Source organism: Salpingoeca rosetta (genome assembly GCF_000188695.1).
Source record: "Salpingoeca rosetta unplaced genomic scaffold supercont1.2, whole genome shotgun sequence".
NCBI lineage: Eukaryota > Choanoflagellata > Craspedida > Salpingoecidae > Salpingoeca > Salpingoeca rosetta.
The window spans coordinates 1070068-1093341 of NW_004754932.1; the positions used below are offsets into that span (position 1 = coordinate 1070068).

The 23274-nt window shown below is 54.6% G+C and overlaps 2 protein-coding genes across 2 annotated transcripts in view; one reads left to right on the top strand and one right to left on the bottom strand.

Annotated features, from left to right (window-relative positions):
- Positions 1–7535, top strand: part of PTSG_00805 (uncharacterized protein) — a gene marked incomplete at its 3' end in the record, with an annotated part of 12968 nt that extends 5433 nt beyond the window's left edge. Inside the window, exons 8-28 of the mRNA XM_004998217.1 lie at positions 101–211; positions 360–433; positions 584–726; positions 1042–1429; positions 2068–2130; positions 2249–2291; positions 2453–2635; positions 3056–3135; positions 3322–3488; positions 3621–3811; positions 4103–4190; positions 4497–4598; positions 4759–4838; positions 5044–5233; positions 5473–5576; positions 5836–5935; positions 6137–6220; positions 6463–6533; positions 6722–6922; positions 7127–7250; positions 7435–7535. Coding sequence (XP_004998274.1) covers positions 101–211; positions 360–433; positions 584–726; positions 1042–1429; positions 2068–2130; positions 2249–2291; positions 2453–2635; positions 3056–3135; positions 3322–3488; positions 3621–3811; positions 4103–4190; positions 4497–4598; positions 4759–4838; positions 5044–5233; positions 5473–5576; positions 5836–5935; positions 6137–6220; positions 6463–6533; positions 6722–6922; positions 7127–7250; positions 7435–7535 — 2688 coding nt within the window. The remainder of the gene's footprint in view (positions 1–100; positions 212–359; positions 434–583; positions 727–1041; positions 1430–2067; positions 2131–2248; positions 2292–2452; positions 2636–3055; positions 3136–3321; positions 3489–3620; positions 3812–4102; positions 4191–4496; positions 4599–4758; positions 4839–5043; positions 5234–5472; positions 5577–5835; positions 5936–6136; positions 6221–6462; positions 6534–6721; positions 6923–7126; positions 7251–7434) is intronic.
- A 75-nt stretch (positions 7536–7610) lies between these two features.
- Positions 7611–23271, bottom strand: PTSG_00806 (RIM ABC transporter). The gene is made up of 34 exons (XM_004998218.1): positions 22916–23271; positions 21054–22620; positions 19711–20827; positions 19253–19398; positions 18555–18934; positions 18031–18274; positions 17656–17791; positions 17307–17391; positions 16921–17031; positions 16593–16693; positions 15722–16247; positions 15366–15473; positions 15015–15190; positions 14669–14796; positions 14339–14470; positions 13904–14034; positions 13528–13660; positions 13253–13353; positions 12920–13040; positions 12676–12763; positions 12342–12457; positions 11877–11971; positions 11570–11665; positions 11184–11287; positions 10928–10968; positions 10745–10803; positions 10428–10525; positions 10180–10271; positions 9903–9990; positions 9594–9689; positions 8953–9159; positions 8739–8799; positions 8485–8588; positions 7611–8210 (listed from the first exon to the last, which is right to left on the bottom strand). The coding sequence occupies exons 1-34, from the start codon at positions 23208–23210 to the stop codon at positions 7839–7841; spliced, it is 7455 nt and encodes a 2484-aa protein (XP_004998275.1). The 5' UTR covers positions 23211–23271; the 3' UTR covers positions 7611–7838.
- Between the last annotated feature and the right edge of the window lie 3 nt (positions 23272–23274).

Here is a 23274-nt window from a genome sequence, read left to right on the forward strand (position 1 = left end):
ACACACACACACACACACACACACACACACACACACACACACACACACACACACACGCACACGCACACGCACACGCACACGCACACACATATACACGCAGATGTATGCGAAGCGGGCGATATTTCAAGGGGAGAGCGATTTGCTGCAGTTGGATGCGATTTGTGCCATTTGCGGGGCACCGGACGAAAAGGCGTGGCCCGAATACCGCAGAGTGCGTAACAGTGCATCATCGTGTTTCGAAGTCTGCCTTTGCTGTCGTGTTGGCACACTGCGCTGCCCCATCCAATCTATGTTCAGGCTCACGATGTCCCATGCACACCGGCGTTGCTTACTGCCTTGTTTGACGGTTCTTGGTTTAGTTACCATTCTTTAACACGATTAAGCTGAAGAGGTTGTACTCCCCGAGGTTACGCGAGTTTGCACTGCGACACAGGTACGTTTGTGTGCGTGATGATTTTTTGGCTGTTTGTTGCAAACAGTGTTGTTGCGCTGGTGCATTTCTCGTTTGTTCAGTGTTGTCGCGTGCAACGCTGCTATACTGACACCCGTGCCTCCACTTTTTTTGTCGTACCGCTTTTCATAGCATGACGAGTGACGGCATTGATTTATTGGAGAAGATGTTGATATTCAACCCGCGCAAGCGCATTTCGACCGATGACACGCTGCAGCACCCGTACCTGCAGCTTGATTTCCCCCTCCAACCCCTCATCCTCACCCGCAATCAAGGTGTGGTTGTATAGATGCGTGTGCGTCTGCATTTGTGCGCGTAAGCATGTGCATGCGTGCGTGCGTGTGCATGTGCATGCGTGTGTGCGTGTGCGCGCGTTTGCACTGTCTTTGAGAGCCGTGTCTGGCCGTGTTGAAAAGACAATCGGGCACGTACGCATCATGAACACGCACGTGCACACACACACACATACACACACAAACATTCACACACGCAAACATTCACACACGCAAACATTCACAAACACCCACACATTCACAAACGCAAACATTCACTCACGCGCAAACACACAATACACACGTACGCGTGTTTAGACTGTCATGAGATGTGGTCCAAGGAGGAGCGCAGGAAACGGCGGCAAGCACGCAAGGACGGGCAAGCGCCAACCACCGCATCGACGGGCGCAGGTGCTGCTGGCAACAACGGCGGTGGCAACGGCGCAGCCGCGAATGGCTCTGCGCTACCAGCAGCAGCAGCAACAACAACAACAACAACAACAGCAGCACAGAACCCGCACCAGCAATACCAGGATCATCAGCAACAGCGGCAGCGGCAGCAGCGCTCAGATGTACCTGGCACCTTGGCTGCTGCGCCGCAAGCACAGCAGCAGCAGCAGCAGCAGCAGCAGCAGCAGCAGCAGCAGCAGCGTGATCCACATGCACCACCTCAGCACCGTTCCCACCACCAACAGCCACACCAGCGGTCGGTCTCCTCATCCTCAGAGCCACCACATCCCCGCAATCGCCCATCGTCCACCCCACCACCGTCGTCGCACCAGCACCGTGAGGCCTTCCATCGCCCCCATCCACAACAGCACCACCAGCACCAACACCACCAGCATCAGCCGCGACACCACCACCAACCCAGCCCTCACCATCATCACCACCCCTACCATCAAGGGCCTTCTCCGCACGGCCCGCCGCCTCCTCCTCCGCCTCCGCCTCTTGGCCCACCTCACGTGTCGCATAGCTTTCATCCCCACCACCACCACCACCACCACCACCATCCCCACCCTCACCCTCACCCCCACCCACGCTTCCAAGCACCGCCGCCACACCACCACCACCACCATCACGGGCCACCACCGCCCTTCTTCCCTTCACGCCGTTAGTTTGCAGACAATCGTTTGAATCTTGCATTAAATTTCGACCAGTGTGCCGCGAAATTTTTGAAGCAGGCGGCAACAACGATAACAACGCTCACATCAACACAAACACACACAGACACAGACACACACACTCAACACAAACACAGAGACAGACAGACAGACAGACACACACACACACACACACACACACACACACACACACACACACACACACACACACACACAAACACAGCATGGCAGAGCCTGAAACGCCTTTGGCAATGTTGAAGCAAGTGCTCGGAGAGTGGCAACGCACGTACGTGACAATGGTGGTGCAGTGTTTGGTGACAAGGGTACTCTTTGCTCTCTGCTTTGTGTGGCCCGTGAAGATAGCAACGAAATACACTCACGCTGGCACACTCTCGGTTGTGCAGGATGCCAAACCAAGAGGAGTTCTCGACCGAACCCATTGGCGAGGTAGGCGAGCCCGGAAGGACGTGTGAGCCGTTGCAAATGTGGCTTTGTCGGCTTGTTGTCCCACTCGTTCACTCTTCGCACTGAAAGTTGCGGCCTTGTGCTGATGTCAACGTTAGCTCACCCCCCCCCCTCACTTGCATTGTTACGCTGCGCTATGACAGGGCATTTGCGTGTCATACTTCCCAGCCACGCACAAGCACCCTGTGCGTCAGATCCTTGGTCATCACCTGCCGTTCGTTCTTCTTCACAATGACAAGGACGGCACCCTCAACTTTGAATCGACACAAGTCCTGCAACAACTCGCGCACACGACACACCCCCGGCCCCAACTTGTCGAAACCGAGGTACTTGCGAGGGGGAGGCGGGGCTGCTTACCCTAGCGGTCCTTGTCACGACGCGTCCTCTGCTCTGGTTTCAGTATCACCCAATCGCAGACTGGAAGCACCGAATTGACATGTATGCGTTATGTCTGGGTCGCGCTCACACAGACAGGCACACAGACAGACAGACACACAGACAGACACACAGACAGGCACACAGACAGACAGACAGACAGACCGGCACACAGACAGGCACACAGACAGACAGACAGACACACACACACACACACACAGACACACACACACAGACAGACACACAGACAGACACACACACAGACACACACACACAGACAGACATGCCTCCTCCATTACACACGCTCGATGGATGTTCATTTTCATGTCTATTCGTCTTGTTACCTGTCCTCGTACGTGCTTTGTTTTCAGGAGGATGCGGTCTTGCAGTCTCGCTTAGATCTGCTTTGCTGCACCTCCAAGACAACTGGAATTCCTCTGGCAATGGCGCGGTACGCACACAGATAATGACAGTCTCCCATGCATGTTACGTACATTCGTGCGCACATGCATGTTAACTCGCACAACGTTCTTGTGGGCATGACTTGTGACGATGGCCCCCTGACACCACACTCACACTACTGTAATGGCTCAACAACACTGCTGCCTGTCCACACGTATTGGTGTTGTTGCTGTAGCCTGGCTGCATCCGCAGTCACGCAGCTGTGCCGGGAGGACAGTGGCATGGTTCTGCCCTGGGTGATCCAGTGCAACCACACACGGTTTGCCTTCTTCTGCGTCCAGCCTTCTAACCCGGACAAAGGCAGCACAACGGTTGCCCACATCTTCACTGTCACGCATCGAGGTTCAAATGCATGTTGACTACTGCGTCAAGATTGCTTGCTTGGCTTTGACAAATGGTGTGCCTCGACAGCCGCTGGTGTTTGCGGCTTTGTTGAAGCTCATGTCCAATGTTGTGGGATCTTCACCGTTGCAGGATCCGTTGAGGTCGCCGGGTTGCCGCAGCTGCCGCAGTTGCTGGAGGAGTACGGCACCCTGCGCTTTGCAGATGACAACACGAGCGTGGGTGTGAAGCCCTCCGCCCACATTGCGGCCGTCTATGACATCTTGGGCACAGCATCAGCAGCAACGGCTGGCGGCGGCAGCAGCGACACAGCCAGCAAGGAGGTAATGGCAGTGGCACAGCTTGTCCCAATGACAGTAGAACAGACCTTTTACGATCGATCTTCACTCAGGTTTCTTTGTTGATCACCCGCTCATTCACGCTCACACTCATTCACGCACTCATACATTCACGCACTCATACATTCACGCTCGCTCATCAACGTTCTGTTACATTCATTCATCATAAACACACTCACATACACAGTCACATTTGCTCACCTACGCACTCTCACACAACTACTCTCATTCTCACTCACTCACGCATTCACTCGCGAATGTGTTGGTTTCCTTCAGTCTTGGTTGCATGTGGAGTTTGCGTGGGAGGCAGTCTGTCGAACCCTCTCAGCACCACCGCACGCGTGCCCCGTCATCCTTCGATTTCGTAAGTTGCGGTGCAGAGCGTGTTGATGTGAATGTGAGGTGCATGCAACTTAATACACATGTGCTATTGAGAGAAACTCTGTCGTGCGTGCCTGAGGAAGAAGCGCGTGCTGCCGCACAGTTTTGTCGTGTTTGTGTACACACACGTAAATACACATGTGCACACACACATATGTATATATGTATGAATATATACATGTATGAATATACACACATACATACATACAGATGAGTTCACTGTGGTGCTTTGATTTGAACGTTCATTTCAACAAATCACATGCGGATACGCGCATCTGCATGCAAACAGAGGCATTTCCTGACCCGAAAGGCAGCACCTCGTGTTTCCATCATGAGGCCAGCAGCCTGGCTCGGCTGTGCAAGGTCGTGGAGCACCTGCACACCGTCGATGGTGAGTGTGATGCAACGCCCTTGAACGTTGCAATGGTCGTGATCAATGTCGTGCTGAGTCTGTTGCTTAAAAATGGATGAAAGCAACTTCTTGTTGTTCACGCATTCGTTTTTGCTTGCTTGCGTGTGTGTGTTTGGGTGTGTGTTTGCACGTGTTGCAGATATCGATGTGGAAACTGCATGGGAGGAAGTGCACGCGCAGGAACGGCCATCGCTTGATGACGACGACTTCGAGTACAAGGTTCGTTGCGACGAGAACACGGAGAAACGAGTCGGTGTGAACGGTGGTCAACTCCTCAGGCACATGGGAACAAAGACAAAGACAAGACTTGTCTGCATACACTGCGGCCGCTCAGTAGCGTGATGTGATGATGCGCATTTGATGCCGCACCCATTCGCACTCATGGGACGTTTTTGATGTGTTACGTTCGTGGCGTTTTGGACAGCTCGAGGACTTCTTGAACGCAAACGGCGATAATGGGGCCGGGGACATGACCCTGGCTGGTGGATCCACCATCCCTCACACGATGTCGTCATCATCATCGGCCGCCACCGGCGCAGGGAGCGATGCCCGTCCGCTCTTCAGCGAGCGACGAGATCTCGATTTGCCAGACCGTGTGTGGCGCTTTGTGAAAGGTGAGCAGGACGGAGAGCAAGGCTCTGCATGATTGGCAGCACGAAAACAACGCCGTGAGCGAGAAATTGACCGACATCAGCCCTTCACATTACCTGTGTGTTTGTTTGTGTGTGCTACTGAGCATGTTGGGTGTGCTTCTTGATACCTGCTGGGGGACGTGTTGCTGCGCGCGGTGGGAATGACTTCTGTCCCGTCATGATGCTGGCGTGTCTCCAACTTGCCGTGTTCGTATTGTCAGATTGCAGCTCGTTTCAGCAGCTGCGCCAAGGCCTTGTGGCCATTTTCCAGGCCATGCGCCGCGGAGAGGTCAAGGGCAGCGTGCACCCCGGCAACCAGACGCAGGTTTGTTCCCATGTTGCGTGATCTATGCCTTTGTACGTGTGTGTGTGTATGTGTGTGTGTGTGCGTGCCTGTGTGTGGGTGTGTGGGCGTGTCTGCATGTGTGTGTGCGGCTGTCTCTCTGCGTGTGTGTGTGTGTGTGTCTGTGTGCGTGTTCCTATCGCCCACCCTCCCCCGTTTTCATCCATTCTCTTTGCTTTGTTTGCGTTCGTACTCCAATGCTCAATTTTTTTTTGTGTGTTTGACGTGTATGCCCTCGCAGATGGCACAGCTCGTGATTGCGTGCGAAAAGGCGAACCGCCTCGCGGCGCGCACAACCGCGGAAGACAAGCAAGAACTCAGCGCGCTCTTGGCCAGCATGGGTGAGAAACATAAATAACGTAGAGAGTGCGTGAGGCCTGTGCTGAACGCTGCGTCTTCTTCCTGTTTTGGCGTCTGTGCGTGTGTGGTGCATGTGCGCCTGTGCGTGAAAGTCAAAGGCTTGTTCGCACATTACATGCTTCACACACACATTGAGGCTCGTCCGGTTATGTCACACGCACGCGTTGGTCTCTTGTTTTCAGCAACGGATCCTGCGGCGCTGCTTGCGTGTGTCATGGAGGCTGGCGTCGTCAAGCTGCAGCGCGACCTTCTTGAAAACGTCCTGGGTGAGCATATGCGGTGATTTCAGCAGTGCAGCAACAGTGTATATGTATGCACGCATGTGAAGTGTTTGTGTGTGTGTGTGTGTGTTTGTGTTTGTGTTCGTACCTGTATGCATGTCTGTGCATGCATGTATGTGTATGTGTGCATGTGTGCGACAGTTCTTGAATATGCGTTGCAAAACAAGCACAAGCGTTGTCAGGGTTTGATTGTCTTTGACTTTCGTTTCCGAACCACATTATGTCAGGCCTCAAACTGGCAACGGAACGACAGTTGGCACCGCTGCTCAAGTGTCACGACCTGCCACTTGACGTTCAGGTGCGTTCACTTCACAAATGACTGCCAGATGGATTATATCTCAACACACACGCACATGCACGCACATGCACGCACATGCACACGCACAGGCACACGCACAGGCACACTGCTTACATACACACACAGTTTGCTTACACACATGCATACTTTCCCCTTGTAATGTTCACTGCGCATTGTTCATGCATCAGTTGGACCGACTTCTGGTTGTGCTGCGGGCCATGGATGCAGCTGCACTGCTGCGCAAGTCGCTCGACCTTCCAACTGCAGCCCTCTCTGATGTCCTTTCTGCAATGCTCAATCACCGTGACGACAACAGCGATGAGGACACCGGCATGACCGTTCCACAGCTTCAACATGCGTTGCCAGAGTTTTCCGCCGGCGCAGCACTGGTGCGTAGCAAGAGCACTCTTTGTGCTTTCATCTGCATATGCGTAAATGAGAGAGAGAGTGTGTGTGTGTGTGCGTGTGTGTGTGAGTGTGTGTGTGTGTGCGAGTGGGTAGAGGTTTACTTCTGTCCCACTGTTTCTCTCGTTATCACATTCATCGCTTCACTGATCCAACGATCAATCCACAATTATCAACAACCACCACAGCTGCGAAAAGTGTGCAGTGGGCTGGAGCCGTCCACGTGGACCGCCAAGTTGACCCACCCGGCCTGCCCTTCACGCACGTACCAGTTTATTAACTCTGCCAGTCAAACCACATACCTCCCATCAGGTATGAGATTGTGTGGTATGCGTGTGTGCGTGTATTTTATGAAAAAAGTGTGTGCGTGTGCGTGCGCGTGTGTGTATGTGGTTGTACCACTCTTCGTTCGCATGTGTGTATGCCATTGCCAACTGGTTCTTACTTCGTCAAACACGAACATACAAACACTCACTTGCTTGTTTCTGAACTGCAGAAGATGATGCCGAGTTGGACGAAGACGACAGCCTGTTGAACGCTGACAGCGTGCACACCAAGTACCATGTGGTCACTGCACTCGAGTCCCACGTGGCGTGAACGTTCCAACTTCCATGTGTGAGCTTGGGCGAGAGAGTTTGTGCTGTGCGTGTGCGGGTACGCGTTGTCATCTTTTTCTTGTTGAGCTTCATTTGCTCGTGTAGTGCGTTGGATGTTTCCTAAGATGGCGCGAACGAGCTGGTTACTTTTTGTGTTACACACACGCACGTTGGTTGTTGGTAAAGGAGGGAGCGAGCATCGCACTCAGTCAGAAAGGCACCAATGCCAACAGTAAACGGACAAACGGCTTCAATACACCAGCGAAGACAAACAAAGAAACAAAGAAAGTTACACGACTGGAATTTACGGCAGAATGGCGAGGTAGCCCGGGTCATCGCGAGTTGCTTCCTGCCCATGCCCATCGTCAGGACCATCATCACTCGAGAGTTCGCCATCATTGGCGCTCATGAGGCCACCAGCATGCAGCGCATTGCTCTCCTCCTCCTGTTCTTTCTCCTCAAATGCCATGTTCATGACCACGGTTGCTGTTCCCGCTCCCAAATCACCAGCCCTTGCGTCCGGTGTTCCTCTTCCTCCCCCTGTACTTTCATCACTATCATCTTCATTCTCTTCCTCTGCGGCTGCCTCAGCGCCCTGCTCCGCAAAGCGGCAGAAGATCTGCTCAAGTGTTGTTTGGGAGAAGCTGTAGTCCTCAACACCGGCGTCACGCACAGCCTTGTTGCATCAGAGCGTATGTGCGTGTGTGCAGGTTGAGTGTGGTGGGTTGAGTAAGGTGAGTACAATTGCATGTGGTTGTGTGTGTGTGGTTGTGTGTGCGTGTGTGTGTGGTTGTGTGTGTGCGTGTGTGTGTGTGGTTGTGTGTGTGTGTGTGTGCGTATAAAGTCAAGTCCAAGCGATGCAGAAATCATGACTGTGGATGCACTGCACACGTCATTGATGATCAGGGTGCCGCAAGAGGGGCAGCGGCAGTGGTGTGGTGGCGACACACCTGTTCCAGCAGGTCAAAGCATCGCGCCAGCGTCAATGCTTCCACTGTACGGTTGGGGATATGAAACCGAATCAGCCCGTTGTGGCATTCTTCCAGCGAGGAGCCTGGATCAAGCACAGGTTGGTGTGGGACGCCGTGAGCGTGTGCGCCACGATGAAAAGAAATTCAATCACAATAAAGGAGCCACCAGTCTTCATGCACAGGTTGTTGAGCAGCAACTCCATTGCACAAACAGATCAGTGTGGATACCACACCTTCGAAATGCTGCTTGACAAAATGTAGGGCGGGACGAGTGTCAGGTGGGTAGCCTTGCACCTGGATTGAGAGCGTGGCAGCCGTCATTCAATGACACATTGTGGTGAGTCCAAGAACAAATAGCCCTGTCTGTCAATGATGAACTTCAGCAACGCCGCACAAACACACACTCATCCACGCACATATGCAACGCTGTTTGCTGTTGTAGTGTACCTTGAGGGAGAGTGTGTATCCATCGCCAAACTTTGACTTGAGGTGCTGCGGGGTACCAATGCACTTGAACTCTCCATTGACCATGATGGCCAGCCGCTGGCACAGGGCTTGGCACTCGTCCATGGCGTGGGAGGTCAGGATGACGCTTCGCCCAGCACGCACGACGTCGGTGATTTGCGACCAGAGAAACCGGCGCGCACGCGGGTCCTGCAAGACACGAGAGAGGAGATGATGACAAGGGTTATTGGGAGGGACGGTGAGACGATGATGTGCACGTGGCAGAAGAGCGAGGGCTGGCTGCGCTTTGTCCACACGGACACACACTTATACACGTACACACACACACATTTACACACACACACACATTTACACACACACATTTACACACATTTACACACACACATTTACACACATTTACACACACACATTTACACACACACACACACACACACACACACACAGTGAGCAATTCGGAGCTACCATGGATAGCAATTGTCATCTTGCCTTGGTATTTCCTCCCGCGGAACCACTAACCCACTTATGATACGCTATAGCCGTGTACTATAACACTACTACTACACACACACACACACACACACACACACACACACACACACACACACACACACAAGCTGACTTACCATGCCGGCGGTCGGCTCATCCAACATGACAACTTCGCTCGTGCCAAGAAGGGACAGTGCAACACTCAACTTGCGCTTGTTCCCGCCAGAATACACCTGCAGTACCCGTACATCAAGGAGTAATCCATGAGCAATGTAATGTGTTTGTGTGCGTGCGTGCGTGCGTGCGTGCGTGCGTGCGTGCGTGCGTGTGTGTGTGTGTGTGTGTGACGGCATCAATGCGAAGGCCACACAAGTGCTGGTGCTGGTGCTGACTGGATACGTTTAACGACACAAAGCAAGAGAACGAACGCCCGCTAGATCACACACCTTTGTGACACGGTCGGCCCATTTTGTCAGCTGCATCTTGTGGATTGCCCACGCGCAGATACTTGGGATGTGCTGCTCTGGAATCCCCCTTTGATGGGATGATATCAAACGGCACAACAACGGTACATATGCGCGAGTGAGAATGAGAATGTGCACAGACACAGAAGCACGCAGTGCAAGCACATGGTCTTCACAAACACCACGCAGGTACGCACACAACACACGCGCACACGTGCCCACACACGCACACGCACACGCACGCATGCACACTTGGCACCTCAAGCGACAGTAGAGCGTGAGCATTTCTCGGCCGGTGAGCAGATCATTGAGAGCGTCAAACTGTGGACAGTACCCTTGATGTTGTCGAACCTGTCAAGAAGAAGTGAAAGCGGGTAAGCACAGACCATAAGCCGTGCACAGGTGCGCGTAGGTGCATGGAGCAGATACATACCTCAAACATGCATGTTGTGTTGTTCTGACACAACACATGTTACACGCGAAGACAAGGGCAAGCAGTGCACTCACTGAATCAAGTTTGGAGAGAATGGAGCTGCCAGCAATCCAGGCTTCACCGGCAGAGACGGACACATCACCCGTCAGCATCTTGAACGTCGTAGTTTTGCCTGCAGGCAATGGCATGCGTGATGGTATTGGTGTCAAGAGAAGCCATTGGTGAGGGTATGATTGGCGATGTGCAGCGGTGGCAATGTAGCGAACGAAAATGTCGTGGCATGCTGATGGATGATTGAGATTGTTGTGCAGACCAAGTGATGCACTGGCTTGGGTGAATAATTCAAGGCTGTGAAGTGACATGCATGGTGTGAATACAATCAATGGCACACCTGCACCGTTGACACCAAGGAGGCCAAAGCATTCCCCGCGAGGAACAGAGAGCGTCAGCCTGTGCAGCGGCAAAGGGTCATATGTGAGCACGGTGTCTTCGCCGCACAATTTTTGGAAGTTTGAAATGACAGCAACACGCACGCCACACGTATGCGTGATTGCACGGAACTGATCCATCGTACCCTCTCACAGCCTTTGTGGTCTTGCGTTTTCCCTTGTACACCTGCATGCACGGTTGTGTGTGTGAGTGAGTGCGTGAGTGACAGAGTGAGAGAGTGTGTGTGAGTGCGTGTGTGTGAGTGGTAATTGGGCACGCACCATGTCGTGTGTCAGTGTGACAGGGAGCAATCTCTTGTCGCGCGCAGATGCAGGCAGCACACATGCAGCGACGTACACAGCAGGCGTTCATGCACAAGCACGCGCATCGCACATGTTCACCTTTGCCAAGTCGAGCATGACGAGAGCGCGTGTGGAAATATATTCCTGCAGCCGCTCGCGGACAGTCAGCGCTTCTCGCTGCACATCATCGTCAATGGTGCCAACTGCCATCGACGCGACACATCCAGCGGGAACGCAACACAGCGTGGATGATGATTTAGACCCATGTTTAGGTGGAGCGTTTGCGTCAAGCAGAGAGAACATGTATGCATGTGTGCGTGCGTGCATGTGCATTTGTGTAGGTGCATGTGGTGCACGTTTGTACATTTGTGTGCGTGCATGCATGCGTGAGCTCACAACCTGATATGTACTCATACAGATGATCATGTCACTTATACTGCCTCGCCGCCTGTCCATTCCTGCACACCGGTTGCGGCACAGCGTACCTGTGGATGTGCTGGGAGCTGCCGCGTTGTCTTTCGACCGCTGTTGGTGCGCGCGTCGGTGCTCCAGGAAGAGATTCAGCGCAAAGAACAATGCGCCTGTACGTGGGGGGGGGGAATGGGTCGAAATCACACCAGTAATCAGTCATCGACCTGAAACAACGCAGCGCAACACTACAGCTTGATCACACACACACACAGACACAGACACACACAGACACAGACACAGACACACGCACACACACACACACAGACACAGACAGACAGACAGATACACAATTGCAATATTGTGCGCATGTGTTGTGCTGACCTTGCATGGCCATGAAAAACAAATTTCTGCCGATGATGTCAAACTTGAATGGTGACTGGTATGTAGGAACGCCCTCAACCAGATCAGCAGCAGCCCTACACACGCGCGCACACAGGGTGAATGGGTGAATGCAGTGTGTGCACGGTTGGCCATCTGTGAGTGCGCGTGCCCGGCCGTCACGCGTCATGGTGTACACGCACAAGCAGTGGTCAGCAGCAAAACCAACAAGCAAGGAAGAGCACCAGAAGAAAAACATCGCACAAACAGTCACACACACACAGACACACACACACACACACACAGTCACACACACACACAGTCACACACACACACACACAGTCACACACACACACACAGTCACACACACACACACACAGTCACACACAGAAAACACATACAAGCCGCTTGAATGTCACTTCTCGCTCCCCTATTCACGCAAAACGCACCCCCCCCCCCCAAACGCACTCATAAAACTGCGCAATGTATTCGTTTGCGGCCAAATCCATCAACCCACGACCGAGGCAGTAGTTTGGAAACACGAGGAAGACCCATTTCAGCACCCCGTTGATTTCCGTCAGATCCTGCACATGATAACACGCAGCAGCAACGTTGTTAAAGAGTTTGCAAATCAAACACATGGTGAAGACGAATCATTTGTACATGTACTCGCACACATCGACGTAAGCACACACGCACACATGAATACACACACACACATGAATACACACACACACACATGAATACACACACATGAATACGCAGACGCACACACACACACACACACACACCAGTGTCGCACCTCATCTTCAGGGAAGAGGTCGAGGATGAACGTTGTGAGTGTCGCCGTGACACCAACGAACAAGTTGGCGCAGATAAGCACAATGTACCTGTGATGATGGTAATGGCGATGTTGATGACAGCCGTGGTCGTGTTGTTGTTGTCGGTGATGACGTTGTGGTAGCGAAGGATCGCTATCTGGACGCAACGACAGACGCAGTCTTGGAGTTCACGGGGTTTCTTGTGCTGCACATGCACACGCTTACCCTGTGGACGGAATCTTGAAGAGGAAGGACAGGTTGTACATGATGGGGGTGATGCTCCATCCATACAGCAGCAGCAGCGCGGTGACCGGCCCGAGATTCCGGCCCGAATACGCCGGCAGATCTGCACCACCACAACAAGAGCAACAACGAAGGCGCGAAGAGGGGGCAAACACACACACACACACACACACACACACACACACACACACACACACACACACGCACACACACACACACAGAGTTAATGTGAACGTGTGTGGTTCCAGCAAGCACGTGTTGTAGGAGGATTTGGGGGAAAAGCACAAGGCAGTATGAGGTGTTGCGTGCACTGACCAAAGGCGACGAAGATGAGGAGAGCAACGAGGGCTGGGAAGAGGTAATTGGTGAGATCCCAGACGAAGTTTCCAATCCAATATGTATTCAACTCCAGACCACTGCGCGGAAAAAAAGGAAGGTGAGAACAACACATGTGTGAGGAATGAGCTGAAACAACAAACTGCGTCTGCGCATGAACATCACACCTTCTCGCTTTCGTTCTTCACGCAATACGCTTCATGTAATACACACACGCGCGCATACACATGCATGAGCAGTACAGGTTGCCTGACCTGACGACTTGCAAGTGTTTCGCCTTTGTGACGCGTTCCGAAATGAGGAAGACGACGAAAGAGGCCGGAACAAAGGAGAGGGCGAGGATGGTGTTGATGGCAACAGTCAGGTCGGTGCCGGATTCCAGATACTCTGACGGTCACAGCACACGTGATGGCATTTGTTTGGGCGTGAGTGGTCAGTGCAAGAGGGAGTTGAACAAAGGACACACATGTGATGCAAGCACCCAACACGCCAAATGCACAGACAGACAGACAGACAGACAGGTACGAAAAGCGCAGACACACACACATACACACACACGTACACACACACACACACACACATACACACGCACAAACAAACAACAGCACAAAGCGCAGCAGCGTCATTCACCCTGTGTCATCTCGTCTGCGGTGGAGTTGAGCGGGTAGCTTTCGATGACGAGGCTGTACTCGTTGTTGGTGTTGGCACGCAGGACCGCATCGTGCGCCAGGTGCACAGCCGTTGGCAGCGAATGGTAGTGCCTGCACGTGCAGGGGACGGGAAGTGGCAGTTCGGACATGGAACACGCATAAGTTTCAAGCGCCAGGGAGACATTGAAAGAAATTCAGTGGCAAGAACAGCCCCATACTCAGCAAGAGCACAAAGTCAGACACGATGACGCATGCACAGGCACCCCTGTAAACCTCGCACGCACGCACACACAATACATACATACACACACACACGCACGCACGCACGCACACACACACACACACACACACACACACACACACACACACACACACACGCGCGCGCACGCACGCACGCACACACATACATACACACCTGTTGTCAAACCACCCACGCATCGTTTCAAAGGTGACATTTTCGAGCGTTGTTTCAAGCTCTGGCGTATTGAACGCAGCGGAAAGACGAACAACAGGGTTGACTGCATTCTCAACCGTCACCGCCGCACGCCTAATCAACATGTGTGTGCGTATGTACGTGTGTGTGCGTGTGTGTATGTGTGTTTATATGCGTGTGTGTTTGTATGCGTGTTTTGGATGAGGGCATTTGAAGTGCGGCTCTCTCAGACGGTGAGCCACGAGTCATCACACACACACGCACACACATGCACAGTCCGTGTAGCTGCACGTGTATGCCTTTGTCACTTACCTGGTGAACTGCAGCTCATCGTAAGTGTTGAGAAGATACGCCGTCATGTTTCGTGCACTGGACAGAAAGTCCGGGTCACTTTCCAAATTGAGGAACTGAAACGCGGCCTCAGCACCAAGTGGAATGGCCTGCAAAAGAGATAAACGACAACACGAATTTGGGTGTCATGAGCACATGGACGACGATGCACGTCTGAAACGAACAACTGTGTCTCGACTGCTCGCTGGACTGGGCAGGTAACACAGTGTTCAACAGTTGATGACGTGAAAAGAAAACTGTAGTGCCACAGCGAGCATTCCAGTGACACGGAACAAACGCACAACCGCCACAGCTCGCCATCCATTACCCGAGTGATGTTGGCTGCGTAAGAGGTGTTTGAGGCGCGTGCATATGGGGTGGTGGCGGCTGTGCTGTCCTCTGCGCAGTGCTGACGAAAGATGTCTGGGTTGAGCTGAAGCGGCGGCTGCTCTCCAACGGGCGGAAACGCAGTGGCAACCAGCATCCCGAGCACCACGAACAGAGCTGCACGAACACACACATGTCAGATTGAACGCGCACCGAATGATGGGAACAAGTGAATGTTGTCACCTATCACATTATGTGCGCGTGCAGGCGTGTGCTGTGCGTGCACAGGAACAAAGTGGACTTGTGGTGTGCACCGCATGTCAATTAAACCAGCAATGCACCGTGTTAAAACCTGGGAGGACGATTTGGGAGAGGAAGGCACGTCCATCCCGCTTGACAATGGCCCACCGCTTTGCAAACAGTGCTTTGTACCGCTGCTGCACGAGCGCAACGCCCGTAACTGCACCACACATCACCAAGCAACAAGACATGAGCAGCATCCAAGAATATCTGGCTGTAGCCAGTTGGAGCTTGGTACCCTGAACACAGTGCCCACGTACCAACATCCACAGCCACACACACACACACACATTTACATACATACACATTTACATACACATACACAGTTACATACACATACACAGTTACATACACATTTACATACACATACACATACACACACAGTTACATACACACATACATACAGACCAAGGTTGCCTGTGTAAGCGCCGTTGGCCGAGACGGGTGCGTCCTGCCATCGCGCTGGTGGTGATGATGATGTTAATGATGGTGGTGATGGTGATGACGACACCAGGCGTTGCCACAGACTGCGGTTGTGGCCATGGCTGCTAGTGTGCCTCTGTGCAGTTGCGGCCGCATTGGTTTCGTCCTCTCGGATCAGCTGTTGCGCATCGTCGCTGGTGACCGACGCCGAAGAAGTTGACACCATCAATGCTGACGGCGGTGATGATGACGTGCCATTTCCCCGCTCACACGCCGGCGCGCGACCTCGCACTGGCACTGGCGCGTTTGCTGGCGTCGCTGTGCGCAGACGGGCGTCCCTGGCGAGCACGTGCGTGTCGTCGGCAGCAGATGCAACCTGCAGAAACACGTCCTCCAGTGTCGTTGCAGCAACACCATACGTGACAATGCCGAGCTCATCACGCGTGCCCTCGAGAGCGCTGAAAAGTGACGGAAACTGCGATGTTGATTCCCGCGACAGCCGCACAGACACCTGCTCAACAGGCAACGCAGGCAGTGACAGCAATTGTGTGTGTGTGTGTGTGTGTGTGTGTGTGTTGAGGGTGTTAGAAAGAGAGAAAGAGAGAGAGAGAGTGTGTGTGTGTGAGTGTGTTAGAGAGAATGTGTGGGAGAGTGTGTGAGTGTGCGGGAGAGAGACAGAGATGGACAGTGTGTGTGCGTGAGTGGAGAGTGAGACAGACAGTGTGAGTATGCGTGAGAGAGACAAAGAGAGTGTGTGTGTGTGAGTGAGACAGATACTGAGCGTACACACGAGTGTGAGTGAGGACAACCATATGCGATGTCAACTTCAAGCGCCCTCAATGTGGCGTGGCTGTACCTCCTGCCCCACGTCGTCGGCCAGTTCGGCGCCAGACACATGCGCTGTCACAAACTCCAGCAGCGAATCCACGCTCACGCGCGAACGGTCGACTTCAAACGCTGGCGTGATGATGGCAGTGGCAAAGGTACCAATCACACACACACACACACACACACAGCATGCGGCTCGCGTTAGAAAAACACGAGATGAAGGAGAGTGACATGAAGAGTGCCAGGTGTGGTGGTTAAAACCCACTTTCTCTGGCTCTCTCTCATGTATGCAGGCGTGTGCGCGCGTATGTGCCATCACATTCAGCTGATGGATGCATCGAGGGGTTTTCACGTACTGAGGACATAGGAAGCGTTGAAGGCGCGCTTGAGAAAGAGTGGAGAGCCCGTGCACTGCAGCCGCCCGTTGGCTAGCATGCAGATGCGGTCGCTCAGCAGATCCGCCTCATCTGTGTGCGTGTGTGTGTGTGTGTGTGTGTGTGTGTGTGTGTGTGTGTGTGTGTGTGTGTGTGTGTGTGTGTGTGTGTGTGTGTGTGTTGGTTGGTCGTGGGGGTTGTGGGGGATATGCACGTGAGTGGTTGGGTGCAAATTGTAGCTCAGAAGCTGTGTGGTATGAGCGTGTGCACGTGAGAACGTTGCGAGGTTCACAAATAAGCGAGTGTCAGTGAAAGTGCCATGGTTGACAGGGCGCTTGTGGCCATGGCGCAGGCCATTTGTGACGAACCAAGGTGGTGGGTGCATAGAAGAATGGTACGGGTCTTCTTGTACCGCAGCAGCAAATCCCACGTTGACCGGCGTGCCCGAGGGTCCTGACAGGGCATACGTGGGGTTCATGTACATGCGCGTGAGTACGAGTGTGAGTATGTGTGTGTGTGTGCGAGAGAGAGAGAGAGAGTGTGTGTGTGTGTGTGTGAGTGAGTGAGTGAGTGAGTGAGTGAGTGAGTGTGTGTGTGTGTGTGTGCTTGGATGCGTGTGTACAAAAATGAGAATGTGTATGAAAATGCGTGTGAACTGAGCACAATATTGTACAATCGTCATCAGTGGAAGCTGTCTCCGTGATCAGTGAGTCTAACCATGCCTGCCGTGGCTTCGTCGAGGATGACAACTTCGCTCCCGCACAGGAACGCCATTGCAACAGAGAGCTTTCGTTTCTGTCCACCGCTCAGTTTCGAGGCAAGAAAGTCGCGCTTGCTCTCCAAACCAACGTCCCTGCAGGTGCAGCGCACGGTGTGAATGTCATGAAGAAATGTGATCCACACGTTAGCGTGCGCGCGTGTGTGTGTGTGTGTGTGTGATGATTGTGTGCGTGTGAGAAGATTGGGTGCGTGTGCATGTGCGTAAGTGTGTATGAACGCATGAGCCAACTCTGAGTGCGAGTGTGAGGCGTCACAGACACATATAAACGGCCAATGGTCATCATCATCACCAATGGGCATCAGCATATATACCTCAAGTACTGGCTGATTTTCTGCTGCAGTTTGTGACGGGAAATACAGCGCAGCCTGCCGCAGAACAACAGGTGCTCCTGCACCGTGAGGTCATCAAACAGGACGTTGTGCTGCGGACAGATGCCAAGCCCGCGTCGGATCACATCCATGTGTGTGCGCACATCGCGCCCGTGCACGTATGCAGTGCCGCTGGTGGGCGGGAAGAGGCCCGTGAGGATGCTGATGGTGGTCGTCTTGCCAGCGCCTGCAGCCGACGCGAGCGCGCCAAGGTGAAGATGTGTGGCGTGCGATGGGTTTGGAGTGAATTCGGTGTCACAGGCATGAAATGGTCGATGCCTGAACACACACACAGACAGACAGACAGACACACACACATACACTGGCAGACAGAGAGAGAGAGAGACACACACACACACACAGACCGACACACACACACATGCACACACACAGACACACATATCCAGACACACACATGCACACACACACACACACTTCCAGACACACACGCGCGCGCGAGCACTCACCGTTGTGGCCCAGCAGTGCAGTGATGCCGTTGCTGTGAACATCAAAGCTGAGGTCGTCAACGGCGAGGTGCGACTGCTGTCCAAAGCAGGACCCGCTTTCGCTGGCGTACACCTTGGTCAAGTGGTCGACGCAAATGCCAACTTGCGTCGTCTGTGACAGCGATTCAAACTTCGCGGCATCCATCCCAGCGGGAACAGGCAGCGCGCCCCCGTGCATGTGCTGGCGGTGTTCGTCTTCCTCTCGGGTGTGGAGAGCAGAGATGTTGTACTCGTGTGCACGGGAGCGGCCCCACGCGCTCTTGCGGCCGTTGCCAATGGCGCGATTCGGGAACCAGTAGCTGAGGTGGAAGGGGAAGTGCCACGGCTTTGGAATGCCGAAGCTGCTCAAAGCGGGGGAGGGGTGACAGTGGGATCGAGTGCCAGGGAGAGTGCCAGGGAGAGTGCCAGGGAGAGTGGGAGGGAGAGTGGGGGAGACAGTGGGAGGAAGAGGATCAACAAGGACAAATGAAGAGGGCGAAGACAACGGCGGTCATGTGAGTACAGCCGATTCAGAGGGATCCACTTGATGCTAAACGCTCATCATATCGCAGGCTACAAGACATGCAGGAGGAAGTGCAGCCCAGAGCGATACACAACACATGATGTGCACACGTACGCACACGACTACTGTGGCGCTGCCGCAGGCGTGTGCGTCGCACCTTGGAGCGATGGAGGCAATGTACCAGACGAGGCCCGCGTAGAGGAAGCAGTCGAGGATGAGCATGAACATGGCTTTGGCAAAGCTGAACTGGTCGCAGGGGCCGACGCCAGAGTCCGCGTTGGACCACTGGAGCCCAACACCAACCTACGGCACCGCAGTGTGCACGTCAAATGACGTGAAAGCATGGGTGAGACACAGGGAGGGCGCGTGCAGGGGGGCTGAAGTTGTTGGTGGCGAAATCATTGTGCAGCAGATCGCTGGTGCCACAAAACCGGCAATGACGGGAAGTGTTCGTACCGAAATGCACACGACGAACATGCACACACACACACACGAAACACAAAGGCACACACAAACACACACACACACACACACATACAACACACGGACACAAAAGACACACATACACACGCACACACACAATACACACCCGCACTCATGTACGATGTGCATTACCTCCTCGAATTGGGCAATGTAGCTGGCGCCAATGCCAAAAGCGGTGGTGGAGAGGAGGCTGCCGGCCCACTTGGGAGCAGCGCCGAGCGTCTCCTCGCGAATGGCGAGAAACACGTACGGCATGTACGTGCCAAAGTACAGCATGCCCGACACGGCTGCAGCAATGCGCGCGCGCGAAAAGAAGGTGGAAAACACAAAGGAGAGGAGGATGCCAGCAATGCCGCTGAGCTCAAGATAAATGAAGATGAGCAACGGGTTGCTGAAGGCAAGCACATCGCCCAGGCTGAGCACCGCTGTCTTCATGATGACGTTGACAGTCATGATGGCGAGGTACGTCAGGAACCACCCGAGCCAGTGCACGCGGTCGTTCATGCCCATGATCTTCATGTACTCCTTGAGGCGCTTCTCCTTCTCGTACACGATGTTCTTGGTGAGGCGCGACACGGAGTAGATGCGCGAGAGCACCATGAACAGCGGCAGCGTACGCCCGGTGCCCCACGCAAACAGGTCGTCGCGAAACGCCGGCACGGGAAAGTTCTGCGCATACACGGCGGGCAGGGGCACGGTGTGGTTGCTGCGGTACTGCACATACGCGCGCTCCATCAGGTCCTGCAGGAACACAAAGCCAAAGTAGTAGTACAGCTGGTTGCTGACGTCTCCGTCGTTGTCCCATGTGTACTCCGGTTGCAACGAGTCTGTGCGCGGCACCTTGAGCGCGTGGAAGCGCAGGGAGAGGGTCAGGTTGTGTGGGAGGGCGCCGTCTGCGCCAACGCCGCGAAACACAACACCACCAAACACGTTGTACACGTTTTCAGTGCCCTGGGCGGCAGCCACAAGCGCCTCCTCATCGGGGAATCCGCGCCAGAGGTTTGGGTTGATGAGACGGGTGAAGGAAAAGTTGCCTTGCTGTTGCTGTTGCTGTTGTTGCCGCTGTTGTGGGTCCAGTACGGTGCGGGTGATGTTGCGCAGTGTGTCATCGCTCACGCTCGTCTGTGTGCTGTTGTTGATGTCTGTGAGCGTTTGCGTGATGTTGTTTGCGTACGGGCGGGTGATGTTGAGCGCGCAGTCGAGGGCAGATCCAAGCAGCTCAATCTGCTGCAGCGTTACATTCGCCTCACTGCAGCGTGTGTGTGTGTGCATGTGTGAATGTGTGTGTGAATGTGTGTGTGTGTGTTTGTTTGTGTGGCAAGTGTGTGTGTGTGTGTGTGTGTGTGGCAAGTGTGGGTTCGCAGCACGGCGTGTACCAAGTGCAGAATACACAAGCACTCCCTTACCCCCCTCCCCCACCCACGTAAGCCCCACCCTGCTTATCCACGCAAACACCGCGGATGCCCACAGCTCACCTGATGACGGCGCGGACGTCGGGCACATCTGGCGCGTAGTAGATGGTTCCCTGGCGCACGAGGTCAAGCAACTTGACCACGTTGGAGTTGACATCAAACGAGAGATCCAGCGGCTGCTCATTGCGGCGGTGTCGCTCACTCGGTCCACCACCACCACCACCACCACCACCACCACCACCACCACCACCACCACCCCCTGTGGCTGATGGGAGGAGAGATGACCAAGGCTTCACAACCATGTCGCGCACGGCACCCAGCAGCCCAGATGATGGGCGAGCAGGGAACAGGGCGGGCGATGGCGGAGGGGATGAGGGTGACGCAGTGTGGTGTGTGTGGTGTCGAGGTTGAGCATGAAGGTTCTGTGTCGCCCAAGCCTCGTGGTCCTCCTCCGCCATCACACGGCCACCACTGTCATGATTGCTTGCAATACCACCACTTGCACCACCGCTATTGCCACCACCACTGCCACCACTGCTATCACCGTCACCCTCATCACGGTCCGCGTCGCGTCGGAACCTGAATCGCCCGCCAACAGCGCCTTCAGCGCCGCTCGCGCAGGCCACGTCCCGCCATGCGCTCAGCACGTCAATCTCCGTGCCCTCCTCCTCCAGCCGTTGTCGCAGGTCCTGAATGCCGGGCAGATTGTTGATCTCCTGCAATGCGCGCCCGGCGCTGTTGAGTGCCTGCAGATCGCGTTCGAGCCGGTGCACCTCGCGTGTCAGGTTGGCGGCCAGGGCGGGGGTGATGGCCCCTGTGCGGTTTGCGACGCCAACGGCCACCTCTGCCACGCGTGCGGGCTCATCGTAGGTGTCCACAAGGAAGAGAGCGGCAACGACGGGCTCTGGCAAGGACGTGTATTCCCCCACGAGCGACTGGAGCTCACTTGCGATCTGCAGGGGTGTGTCGCCCTCCACCTCCGCCTGCCACAGTGCCGCTTGCACATCGGCCACCTGCGCGGGCGTGAACTGGAACAAGTCCGGGTACACCTCGTTCAGGGTAAGCAGCACAGCGGGTAACGTGGTGTTGATGAAGGCATCACTGGCCAGCGCTGCAGCGGTAAGGGCGGACAGGGACCCGTCTTGTATGGCGGCGGCGGCGGCGGTGGTGGTGTTGAGGCCCAGGATGGCGGCGAGCGCCTCAAGGTCGAGATTCGTGTCGCCCTCCACCCACAGCGGCACGAGGCTGTGTGCTGCGGTGCAGATGGCGTCCACCGTGGCCTGCGTGATGGGCTGCGCGTCTGCTCTCGTGGCGGCTGCGCTGTCCAAGTCGAGGTTGATGGTGTCGAGTTGGAGCTGCCGCGCGAGCTCTTCCACAAACAGGGCGGCCGTTGAGTTCTGCGACGCTGCAAGGTCCTGCAGCTGCTGGATGTCAAGCGTGGTGCGGGTCACTGCGCGCTGGAAGGTGGCTGGCGTCAGGTCGTGCTTGTCGAGGATATCGACGACGCGCTCCAGGGTTGTTTTGTCCTGCCCGGACGAAGCCATGTCGAAGTTGGCGATGCCATTGCACACGAGGCTTTGAGTCAGCGCAATCACGCCCGATGACGGCAGGGCAGCCGCATTGTACGTTGCTGTGCATGCGTACGTGTGTGTGTGTGTTGGGGGGATTTGTGAATGCGTGGGTGCAGTGCGTGCGAGTGTGAGTGTAACGAGTGAGCGTGTAATTCAGTGAGCATGTGTGTGTGTGTGTGCAAGTGTGTGTGCAAGTGTGTGTGCAAGTGTGTGTGAATGCAAGGGTGAGCCCGTGTGCCAATGCAGTGGCCATAGAGAGACACACAGAGAGAGGGGGGGGGGGTGAATGTCTGTTTGAGCGCGCAGAGGTGTCAGTAGGGTGTGAAGCTGTTTGGCATTGGGTTTGTCCCTCACCAGTCGGCACAAGCTCGGCGGGGCGACGGGTGCGCACAAGGGCGAGCAAGATAAACAGGAAGAGAGGGAGCACCAGCTCCGCTGCCAAGGACATGGGTTTGCGCTTCTTCAGGGTCCAATTCTTCCACAAGACAGTGCGCAGCTGCAGCCACACAGAAGGCGCCGGCAACTCCTTCCTCGTCGCCCATTCCTTCCCTTCTCTCGCAGCGGCAGCAGCAGTGGTAGCAGGGGCAGCAGGGGCAGCTGAAGCATGGCCATCACCGCCATCACCGCGGTTGTCAGAACCCCTCGTCATCGTCGCGTCACACTCTTGCTCGTCTCTTGCAGCCAGACGCGCCAGGGCTGATTGATGAGTCATC

Excerpts from the sequence above, each read along its gene's own strand:
- PTSG_00806 (XM_004998218.1), bottom strand. The coding sequence starts at position 23,210 with ATGACGAGGGGTTCTGACAACCGCGGTGATGGCGGTGATGGCCATGCT. Across the intron at positions 13,661-13,903 it reads CGCAGACGAGATGACACAGG|AGTATCTGGAATCCGGCACC; the intron begins GTGAATGACGCT and ends TGTGACCGTCAG. Across the intron at positions 12,764-12,919 it reads TTCAAGATTCCGTCCACAGG|GTACATTGTGCTTATCTGCG; the intron begins GTAAGCGTGTGC and ends CCATCATCACAG.